The sequence below is a fragment of the Phallusia mammillata genome, chromosome 2, assembly GCF_965637545.1.
Source record: "Phallusia mammillata chromosome 2, kaPhaMamm4.hap1.1, whole genome shotgun sequence".
Lineage (NCBI taxonomy): Eukaryota > Metazoa > Chordata > Ascidiacea > Phlebobranchia > Ascidiidae > Phallusia > Phallusia mammillata.
Window position 1 is genome coordinate 2,422,344 of NC_137253.1, and position 12,548 is coordinate 2,434,891.

General features: G+C 35.2%; 1 protein-coding gene across 1 annotated transcript; it reads right to left on the reverse strand.

Moving 5' to 3' along the window:
- Positions 1-1,033: 1,033 nt before the first annotated feature.
- LOC145213926 (NACHT, LRR and PYD domains-containing protein 14-like) lies at positions 1,034-11,195 on the reverse strand. The gene is made up of 14 exons (XM_080082335.1): positions 11,048-11,195; positions 9,925-10,097; positions 9,138-9,260; positions 8,862-9,056; positions 8,547-8,649; positions 8,152-8,261; positions 5,830-7,544; positions 5,423-5,545; positions 5,255-5,317; positions 4,706-4,873; positions 4,241-4,399; positions 4,014-4,175; positions 3,318-3,470; positions 1,034-2,616 (listed from the first exon to the last, which is right to left on the reverse strand). The coding sequence occupies exons 1-14, from the start codon at positions 11,059-11,061 to the stop codon at positions 2,518-2,520; spliced, it is 3,360 nt and encodes a 1,119-aa protein (XP_079938461.1). The 5' UTR covers positions 11,062-11,195; the 3' UTR covers positions 1,034-2,517.
- Positions 11,196-12,548: the final 1,353 nt, after the last annotated feature.

Here is a 12,548-nt window from a genome sequence, read left to right on the forward strand (position 1 = left end):
GCAATAACATTGTTGTTTCTTGTAGCGTTTGGAGTAAATATAGACGCCATCGAGGTAAACGCTACAAGCTAAAACGTAGAAAAGGGTTTTTTTGTGACGTTATAATGCACCGAGCGTGCTCGGCCGAGCACCGAGCATTAACGTGAGATGTTCGGTGCTCGACCAAACAGAACATTTGTAGTTTTGGCACATCCCTATTATTTGTACTGTTGGCCGCATAAATTGCGCACAACACGGGCCTAAACAATTGTTGTCGCACAAAGTACTCACTTAATATTCTTAGTACTATTGAATCTTGAATGTAGATCACCAATAATGGCGAAGTTATGTCCACAGATATACTCAAACATCACAAAGGTTTGACTTTCTGCTTTCGATGCTACGTTGTAGGCCATATACTTAATGCCTTATTAACACTAACATTCAATAAACTCTTTTTTTCTTTTAAGTTATTAATACCAATAAGACTGAACAAAAAGAAGGAACAACACTCTTTGTAAAATGTTTTGCAATTGAAAGTAGAAAAACCACTCCAGTATGGTGAAAAGTAAAACATTCCTGACAAAAATCCTAGTTCATTTGATAACAGTGTAAATGGTAAGTAAACATTGGCAGTGGCAATGACAGGACAGTACATTCACAGCTTTGCAAGACATTCATAGAAAGAAAAAAAAACATGCATAAGGAGGATAATTACTGGGAATAAACTTACTGGGGTAGCATTTTCATTTACAATATTGTTTTACAGATATATGTATGACTACTTTAGGCACTATTTTTTCACTGCATAGATCTTTTCCAGCACTATTTAATACTATTCACTTGATGCACTCCATAAGCCATGTTTTCAATATTTAACAACAGTGAAAAATTCATCCAAACTTCACTTTGTGGACCATCGTTCTGTTTATCCACCATTTTATTTTTGCTTATTAATTCTGTTAATTTTTCACATCAATATTCATGGTTGCTCACTCTAAACTGTGATGCTGCACTATACACTAACACTTCAAACTCTAGTCCTGTCAAAACAATTGTTTGAAAACATAAGGCAATGTATTTGGACTACTTGCAATGCGATAGCAAGGTTAAAGGTCAAATACATACATCCTATAAGGGCAAATAAAAACATCAAAAAATCACCAAGACGTTGATGAAAGTAAAATAGAATCCGGCTCCGACTCCTGCTCCGGCTGATCTGAAATAACGTAAACTCCGGCTCCGGACAGACTCCGGCAAATTTTAGCAAACTCCGGCTCCGGACACTCCGGTACTCCGGTTCGCGTACACCTCTGGTCTACGATTTCGCGACGCATTTGGCAAGATGACAAACTGTTGAAACAGACGAGTTAAAGATTATAAAAGTGCTACTTAGTTTAAATGTTGCCTATATAGCAAACAGTTGTTGGTGGATTGTAGCAAAATGTTTGTGAATTGGTTGAAAAGCACTGGGATATGAGAGTTCATATAGTAACAGGTTTTCAATTGACACATGCACAAATAATCACACATCATATATTTGCAATAATATAGGCTACTAAAAGTGCTTTTCAAAACATAAAAAAATTCACATGGTACAGAAAGTAGACAATTTTTTTTAAATGGTAACAAAAATAGAGTGCTTAGGTAAAAGTTGTAAAACAGTGCAGATAAAGTGAAAAAATGTTGTTTTGTGCAACATATAATGCATAGGTGGGTAACAATGCCTCTTCTTAGTAATAAACTAATAACTATTAACGTTTAATGTAACCACCCTTTGGTATAAAAATGGGCTTTAACACACACATTCCGTCCGGCCGATCAAAGTAAAATACCAGTCGCGGGCCGGAGGTTGCCCACCCCTGATATAATATATGGATGTTTACTAACTATTTGTAAACGTTCTGAAAGCCCATTTACGGTGCAGAACTTTTGGAATAAAAACAAGCATTGGTAAAAACAAGAATAAAGCAAGATTTTTACAGAAATGAAAGGTAAATTGGTTTCGCATTTTTAAGTGTAGTGTTGGTGAAAAAATCTTTTAGGAATACCATTTATATAAAGGTAAACATGCCACAAGCAAAAACAACAAAGAGCTTTTTTAGCTCAATAAGTTTCTAAACCTAAAATGTAGAAATAAATAGAAAAAAATGCACAGACAAAAGTGAATGAATTTTACAGGAACCATGAACAGGTGATGTTAAGGACAAAAATAAAGTGCAAAACTGTGCAGTGTTGAAACCATTGTAACATACCATGATGATATCAAGATATACTAAGTAATCAATGCAATAGTTAACGACAAACTCTAGGTAATAATTTAAAATACACATATTGCAGAATTGTTTGGCAATTTGTAAAGCTTGTTGCCTACACAAAATCAAACAAATTCACTGTTCATAAAAAAGGTCATCAGTGTAAGACATTTTCAAAGTATTTACACAAACATTAATTTGTTATCATTTGACTGTTAGTTATCAAACTGCCCATGGAATAGTAAAATAATTTCATTTGAATTTCTAATGTGTGGCAGCCTAACTAAAACCATTTGAGAGCTTTTACATTCAACTCCAGTTTTTTCAAATCATTTGCTTTAGCACCACTTTGAGCTTTTCTATCCAGATCAAGCTGTTCCATCTAAACACAAAGTGAAGCTAAATGGAGTTATGCTTGTAAACAAACAAGAAAATAATGTACTACCAAACAATGACACATTTAGATGTTGCTGTTTTTTAACATACAGCACCAGTAATGCATGATAAAATACAATTAAAAATATCTGGTTATGAATGTTATTATAATAATACACACATTATAAATGTCAATAGCTGGGACGTGAATTTTAACTTGCTATATTTTTATAGTACAAAACCTTATTATCCTTATTTACAAGCAATTTTTACCAATAAAAGCCAATAAATGACAAGCAGGCTGCAGACAGTGCACATGGTTTTGACCTAAAAGATTTCATTAGTTCGGCTGATGACAAGAGATCGACTGTTTTTGCAAGTATAGCCAACCTTATAGCACTCCAGTCCTTGGAAATAACATGCTATAAAGCCATGCCTCACTTGGTTCGATGCCACAACCAGGCATAACCCACAGGGGAAACTGGCTCACAACGGTAAACCAGCTGTTTGGGAACCAAAGTGATTTTGACTCAGTGTCACTCTCTTATTATAAAAGCATTAAACCAATCAATTTAAACCAATAAATGATAGGTAGATGGCTATACTAGCCAATACAACCTATGTCTTGTCACCAACTGCACTAATGAGACCTTTTAGTGCATATTGTTGTGTGAATCTTGATTGGTTTTTAATATGTTACAAACTTACTCTTGTTGACAATCCAGCAGCTAACGCTGACAAACCAACGCATGTCATTCCACATCCTCTTAAGTACAGCCTCTTAACTTTATGCAAGGCTTTAGAAAGCTTCTTTATTCCATCGTCACCAACAATGTTCTCGGACAAGTCCAATGAAGTCATCTAAAAAAATTCAAATATTACTGTTTTTAAAACAATCACATATTTGGGAATAACAATAAAACAAACTATACCCATTGTTGTGTAACTGTGATAAAAACTATTGAAAACATCAGGTCAGTTAATTTCATTTTAGAATAGTTAACATTAGGTCTTTCATAAATTGCAGTATGCCAGGCCTATTGTATGTGTCATACCAAATCAGCCATTCACCAAGCATCTCCATATAGCAAGGCACAGGCTAGCAAATTCCTGTAGTGGGATTCAAACCCACAACAGGAGTCTTTCCGGGACTCGCGCTCTACCAACTGAGCTGTACAGGCTCAGTGGAAAATCCGCCGAAAGTTGAATCACAAGCATTGTTGCCTACCTCATGTGCTGCACATGTCAGCTTCATAGCAGGGGATCGCCAGACTGACCAGTGATCAGTTTATCGTATGTTTATCGTTTTATAAATAATGTTTACTCAAGTGAGAGCCCCAAACATACGTCTAATATCCATAATTGAGAATAACTGGTTTAAAGAAACCTCACATTTCGATTTACCGGTGTTTGCAACTTCGTTAATCCACCGACCAATGGTTCTGCACCAGTGGAAGTGATGTCACATTCACGCAGGTCAAGACCCTCCAGCAGATGCAAACATTTTGCAAGTTCCTGGGCCCCATCATCACCAAACTTGTTCCGTGACAAATCCAAGAGTGGAATCTTCAAAAAATGATGATCCACATTTTCGAAGGGTTTTATTTAAATTAAAGTTAACAGTGACTAACCTTAGTTTGAGAGTTTAAGACATTTTGAGTGATGCCTGGCATTCCTTTACATGTGATTCCACAATCAGCCATTCGAAGGCTTTTCATTTTGTAAATTGACTTGGTAATCGCACAAGCTCCAATGTCACCCACTTTATTGCCACTGATTCTTAATTTAAGCTGTACAATAATGCACATTTCACACAACAACAATAATGTGAAAGTTAACAGCTATGTACTGCATGTTTACCAAAATACACATTTCATAAAATGAGAACTAGTAACTCACTGATTACCCATTAAAAATTATCCCGTTTAGCCAATTTGTAAAGGCAGATTAAAACTCCAAGGCAGAGTTATGGCAATCGACTTTAGTTTACAACAAAAGAGAAATAATTGTTTGTGCATCGAATAAACATTTTGTCATGATAGTAAGGAAGAACAAGTTCGTTTTACAATAAAAGTGACAAACTAATTCACCGTTACCATGGACTGTTTAGTTTCCATCTCAAGATGTTCACCCAACTTAACAGCACCAACTGATGTCATGCCAATATCTCTGATAGACAGATCAGCTACTTTGTGAACTTTGCTGCTAAGTATGCTCACACCTTCATCTTCCAGAGGTATGTGATTGAACCACAGTTCCTTTACCTGAAGGAACAAAAAAAAGTTAAATAGATGTTTACCTAATGGCAGTCACTTTTACCTAAAATTAATGGCAGTTCAGCACCATATTAAAATTTTATAAAAATTGTGATGTTAAAGTGTTTGAAGCCTTTTGCACAGCAGAGCCATGTCCGAGTCATGTAAGACAAGTAGGAGAGATGGCAATGTGCAACAGACATTTATATAGAGGCAATGGCAAAAAAACAAAAAAGCAAGTAGCATGCTTTGATGCCCGTGAGAAAACACATGGTAGTAAGGTCACTAAAACGTTGTAGCAGTTCAAACATTCTGTTATAAAACAGAACTGAAGATCTTAGCGATACATTGTTGTAGTTTAAATGTAATTGAACCTGAAAGTATATATACCTGATGTAAATCATCAATTTCCTCAAGTCCTTCTTTAATGCTGTTCGCCAATTTCAACAAATTCTGTCAAACATGTAAATTATTAATAAAAACAAGGGCCAGTGACAAAGCAACTAAACAAAAGTAGAACAAAATAAATAGTTCTCTATTAAAAGGAAGATTTCACACCTTTTTGATGCTGTCCATTGAACCACAAAAGAAACCAATTTTGCAAATCTCCACATGAGGCAGAAAACTTCCAACAAACTGCAGTTGTTCATCAGGGCAGTGATACAACAGAAAGTTTGCAATCTAAATCAGTTTTTTACATTTAAAGACATGACTATCGAAGTACAATTAATTAATTGTTATAGCATGATTTACATGTATCATTGAATACATATTTTCTAACAGTTTCATTTGCAAGTATGTCAACCATGAGTATTTTGGCAGTTGGGGACAATGCTGATGCTTTTTTAAACATTAATTTTTTTTTACATCGTGCCCATTTCCACCAACGAGAATGAAATAAAATATTGGCATAATGGAGTTTTGTATGAGTATACATGCAGCAAATATACAAACATAACACTAACTTTAACTCGATGTTCTCGCACAAATTTTCCAAAACTTTGTAAAGCATTTCCAACAAATGACAGATTAACACTTTTCAATTTCAGAGTGGTATTGTTAAGTTTGTAAAGTGAAGCCATGTTTGTGATATCAGACGAAAATACAGAACCCTCTATGTCAGCAACAGTTGGTAGAAGTTTGGTCACAGGTAAGCTAATATCATCACTGCCAAGTTCATTCAAACATGCAAAAAGATAAAACCACTTTTGCATATCATGTTCTTCATCACTTTCTATTACATTCTCTGACAGTTTCTTTGCTTTAGATTCAGCAATTAAACCAAGAAACTTTTTCTTCTCTTCTATTTCACCAACTTGTGCTGCAGGAGAAAGTCGTCTTGCTTTTTTTAACACAGTATCTTTGCAAATGCCAAAACAAAACTTTACAACATTTTCCAAATCTCCAGACTCAAAAGCATTTTTAAGGAAAGCTTTGAACTCATACAATGACATAAACAGAACAAGTCTGAGTGCAACCAACAACTCTTGCCAGGAGCGATGAACAAAGTAGCTAACTTTGTCTTGTTGCAAAATGCGAATTGCAAGATTAGCATCTGATTCTAGAGCTACATTGACAAATGCTTCTTGTGCTGGCAGAGGAATGTTAAATTTCATCAAATCTTCCACAAAAAACATTGTAATGTTGTTTTCAAAACCAAAGGTTGCTAGATCAGAAAGTTTTTCAACAACATCCATGCAGTCAGGAAAAGTGCAAAGTTTTGAACGAATGTATCTGTTCAACATTGCAATGTAAACACCTGTGAGTGTAATAGTATCTAATGTCCCACCACCTAACAGAAAGTTAATTGTCATAAGCATGTTGACAGGTACTACACAGCATTCAAGCAAAGCCTGGTTGTCCTCTAAATTTTCCCAAACTTGATCAAACTGTTCACCACATACACACCTAGCAAGTTTTTGCTGTTCACTTGGTGCTAACCCCAAAATTTCCAAAACAAATTTTGGTCTGTATTCTGGAGAAGCATCAATAAATTGAGTAATCCTTGATGTTACTAACTTATAAGCATTGGCAAGCAGATTTCCTTTCAAAATATTGAATAATAGAGCCATTGGTTTTGCTTTGCCATATGGCGAAACTAGTGGATGTGATGTTTTTAATTTGTCTGTTTTAGCTTCATCCAGACCATCAATGATCACTACTATGTTGGGATCCTGCAAGATGAAATTAATCAGCTCCTGTTTCTCTGGTTTTCCTAATAGAAGACTTCCTTTTGCAATCAGGGGCAAGAAAAGTAATTCAAATAAATCAGTTTCTCGCTCAAGGTCAATGGTGCCCACTGTGATGTAAAATACTAGTGAAGCATTGGAAAGAATATTTTTATCTAAAATTTTTTGCACAATTACTTTTGTCAATGTGCTCTTTCCCACTCCAACTGCACCAACAACGCCAACCGACTTTTCATCTTTTTCAATGTCTCCTGCTTCAATCTTTGCTCTTTCAAACATGTTTTCAACTGTGATATCACCTTTCAGTTCATTTCCCTCATCTACCACTCGAGCCAATTTTTCTCGTTGTTTTTCAGGATCTCTGTCTTTCTGTCCAATATATTTTACAAGCACAAGATCAACTGGTTCCACTGCTCTTCCATATTCTCTACCACATTTTTCATCCACTACTGTCTTCAGATGCTGGTGCAATTTTTCTACTGTGGTGGCCACTGTAAAAACAAACACTGGGATAGCCCAAGTTACGAAAATCATTCATCACAATGTTTGCTCCAAGTTAAGTGACATGAACTACAAGATTGGCTTTCTTTTATATTTTATGTAAGTATGTCATAGTACGCCAGGCCTATTAAAGGTGTTATACCAACACAGCCGTTCTCCCAAGCATTTACATATGGCAAGGCACAGGCTAGAAAAATCTAGCCTGCGGTGGGATTTGACCCATGACAGGAGTCTTTCCGGGACTTGCGCTCTACCAACTAAGCTACACAGGCTCAGTGGAGAATTCGCTGAAAGTCCAATCACAAACACCATTGCCTGCCTTGTATGCTGCACAGGTCAGCTTGGTAGTAGAGGATCACTAGTTCGACCATAGCTAAGATAAATATATGCATCGACGCTTCAGGGCTGGTCCCAGTATCAATATATGTATCTTGTGTAAATATGTATGTCTTTAGTTTTTGTACGTAGAAAGCCTGTTTCAAAACAGCACATAAAACTGCTGTACCATTCCCAGCAATAAGCAATTAGGAAACTGCAATTGTGATTAACTAAACATAAGCTAATGCTAGTGCATTTTGACAATATACTGTAACAAACCTAATTTACTGACGCCATTTTCTTCATCAGAATCTACTGAACTCTCAGAAGCTGAATCTTCAATTTCTATCTTGCGACGTTTCAGGTCTGGGGAATCATGCTCAGTACATCTGTAAAAATGGTAACAGTCAATTATTTCTGCAGTAGTTGTGGCCTGTGCTGATCTCTATTCTGTCCTACAATTTTTAAGGTCATGGAATATTAGTGGTCAAATGTTACATGACAAATTATCATCGACAAAATGAGCCAATCTGTTATATTATTTTTAATGTGAATGGTGCAAAACATTCAGCTACTTTTATATCATGTTTTGTTAAGTAAAAAATCATAATCTGCAATATCTTTTAGTCACATAAGAAAATGACACATTTTATTAAACATTTTTAACATAAAACCTTTTTTCCCCTGTTGAGCTTCCTGCTTCTGATTGCAGAGAAAACGTTTCAGGAATCTGCAGATTCAGATCCTCAAGTTTTCTCATGGTTTGCCGAACATTGTCTAAAATCAAAATATTTAGCATCAAAGCTAATTTCCTGAAAACAATACAATTGTAAAACCAGTTTTGTTAGGATAAATCTTTGATCTAACCTAGTTTTTTTTACCATCACACATACTTTTAATTTTTCATTATGGAAAGCTAATAAAACAACCCAAAACTATTTTATCAGCAATGTTTAAAAGATAAAATCGCATCATGAAATAGATTTTACTTAATCGGTTTGTGTTCATCCATATCATCATCGTGCGGTATTGTCTTTCTGCAAAGTTTCCCTTGTAATCACTCTCAATTTCTGTCAGCTGAGCATTTTCCAGTTGAAACTTTTGTCGAATAATTGTGTCTTTCCAAAAGCTCTCATCAGAATAAAATCGACAAAATCCATAAATAAACCAAGCCATCTTACGATCTGTAAGACAAGGAATTATCTACAAAACTTTTCTAATAATGTTATACTTTTGCGTAAGTTGTAAAAAAGTGTAGCAATTACTTTTTCTAAAAGATTTTCTTGCTTTGTTTGCAGCTAGAAATTCATCAACTTTGGTATTACGTTGGTGGGAATAAACTTCATGTCGCACAAGTTCAAATATGTCTGGGTCATTTCCATCCACATCTGTAATAAATACCACTTAGGAAATTTAGTTTATTTTATATTTCATCTAAAATGATTAAAAGCTGTTGATACTTGTTAATGTAAATAGAAAATGGTCAAATCCATATTAATAAATAAGTTTATTCTGAATAAGTTTTTATTAAAAAAAAGTGGCTTTCTACATATTGCTATATTAAATCTCATATATGTAAAGATGAATCTTGTCAGTCGAAAATGCAATTTGCCAAGCATTTTGTTATGATTACCCAGTTTTTCGATTATTTAAGTTTGGCATAAACAATACTAAATGTCAACAGAGTTGTGATGTTTATGACAAATGATGGGCGACATCAAGTCAGCAAACAAATGATAGTTAGCTTAAACCAGGGGTTGGCAAGCAAGGTGGTTTTCTTGATACGCCAACCGATTTGCATGTTTACTTTGAAGTAACAATTTAAACCTGTTACACTGCTTGTTTATAGTTTTTATCATGCCATTGTCTTAAAATTCAGCCTTCCATGCAGAAAGTACTCTGCTTTATCTTAACTATTGATATCTGCTGACACAAACCACTGTTATTTAGAAAAGTGTTGGCACACGAGGTTATTAACAAGTGGAAATAACAAGTAAATTGGCAGGCAGAGCCTAAAAGGTTGCAGTCCCCTGGCTTAAACTAAGTCCTCACCTTTCCAGAACTTAAACATGTCCAAGTCATTGTTTTTTAAAAGTTTGTCAACATCGGAATCAGCAAAGCCAAGTTTGCGTAGAAATTGTGGCCTTAATCCAATGTTTATGTTTTTCCATGCTTTGTGAAAAGCATGTCTGGATGATTTCGTCACTAAGTCCTGGCTGCTGCCGCTTAAAGACAAAGAATAGGAAAAAGTTACTTGCTAAAGCATTTCGTATTTAATCTAATAATAAAAAGATAGACTGACAAAATGCATTTGACGTATGAGTGTGTACGTTTTGTTGGCAAGTCAAATTCCTAACATTTTTAGAGTCATTGTTTGACTAATTAATTAAACTTTGTGTTTTAACCAAAGTATATATAAAACACAAGTAGTCCAACCCATTGTTACGCAAAAGAACCCCATGGACGCCATTTTGTTTCCAAATTAATACAGCAGGTAGAGGGAAAAACACATACACTATCTGATTTTTACAAACTGGTGGACTTTAACGCTAATTTGATGGGCCAAATTGAATACAACTTTTAGGTTCTAACATTTAAGCATGATAATGCTCGCTAAATGCAAATATTTAAAGTTTACATGAAAATTTAGCGGCCAAATTTACATGAAAAACAGCAATTTAGCTGTTAATATTGCGTTGAAATGTTAGAACCCAAAATTTTTATTCAATTTGGCAAATCAAATTCGCATCTAAGCACTCCAGTTTGTAAAAATCTGACAATTTATGTGTTATTTTTCTTCACCCGCTGTATCATTTTGGACACAAAATGGCTTCATAGACTTTATTGCATAACAGTAGGTTAGACAACTTGTGTTTTACATAGACTTTGGTTTTAACAACTGTGCAATGCCTCAATTTAGGCATTTTGTTTCACATGTGTGATAGGAAAGACTGATTTATAACACAGATAAATCTGCTTAATAGTATATCCTTTAATCACAAGAATTATGAAATTGAATAAGGATAGTAAAACTGTGCACTGCCACTTGTTAAAACATGTTGCAATGCTTTTTCAATAATCTGTTTAATCCCATTCAAAGTTCTTGGTAGCTTAACCAGATGCATCAGTTATAGTTTCCCATATTTTAATCTTTGATATACAAAATTAAATTCACCTTAAACTTGCCATGATAAAAGATTTTTACTGGTGCAGCAAATTGATCACAGCAGATAGATTACTCAAAATCACAACAAACTAATACTTAACAAAAACCTTCCTCATTTTTCCTGTGAATTATCAAGAACATTAACAAAATACAAACAAGATCACTGTGCATTTCTGTAAGACCTAAAACAAACTTAAGTTAAGGGTTAGCGCTATATATGAATAAACACAAATTTAGTCTAGTGCTCATAACAATACCATAGTTTAGATCAGTGTTTCTTAACCTTGAACTACTTCTATGATTTTGGTTTTTGACTTTTCTTGAAATAAAAAGCATGAAATATTGAAAATATTTATGGTGACATAAGTCATGACCACAGTTTTAAGGGTTTGCTGCAGAGCAAAAAGCTGAACTGTTAAAGTCACATTTATCCAATATTGAGCAGTTTCCGCGACGTCCCGCCCATTCAGCGTTTTAGTGTCACCCAAAACCACTGGTCTAGATCTAGTCAGCACAATGTAGCAGGTGCATGCCCGATTTTTTTAACTAAGTTTTTTGCACGCCAATTTCTTGGATTTGCATGCGCACATTTTGTCCCAAATGCGTTTAACTGGCCTATCTTGGCCTCATTTATTTGCTTTGCGCCCTTCTGAAATCGGTTTGCACATGAACTAACGGGTCGTGCACACGCGTACACGGGACATGTACGCCCTGCACGCACGAGATCTCGTCGGGAACTGCCATGTTCTGCAGACTGGGTCTAGATGGTTTAATGCAAGAAATACAAATTGAGGGCCCATGGAGGAATTTTTGTGGAGAGGGGGGGGGGTCTATGACCTTTAAAAGCACAATATCTGGCGAAAAAACTCCTTTCATTTAAAACAAAATTGATTTGAGTCGGCTTTAAATTAGTAAACAATAACATTGCGTAAAATTTGGGAATTCCCCGTTATGAGTTCGAATTGTTTTCACACTGATTAATGTTACTAGGTGAAGATTATTTTAGACATAAAAGTAAGCTCTGTATCAGCGCTTCGCGAAATGGGGTCGCCTCCCTGGAGGGGTCGGGCGAAAAATTTCATTACTAAGTTCGTAACTTTAACGCAAAGTCGTTGGTCATTTTTTCCCCAAGGCGCAATCGGAACATAACAAAAAGGTTGGGGTCCCCTTTGCTAGAAGCCATGTGGAGAAAAGTCAGCCATTAACTTTATTAATCATCTTACAGGGCCCACCATGGTAGGACCAACGCCCGAGTAATTTTTCTGAATTTTAGTACAGCAATTAACACAAACTAATTGTGAAATAAAAGAATGCAAATGAAAGCGTAGGTTACAGTAACTAGATACAGTTTAAATACACGTAGTGTTCATCAAAAATTACTTCTTTTTACACTTGTTGACTTTAATGTCCCATGGCGTGACCGCTCCAGAAACAAAAACTCCAAGATACCGGACGAATATTGTATCTGTGAGCATATTTGTAATTTAATCTTCTTTTAGTTCGATTAAAA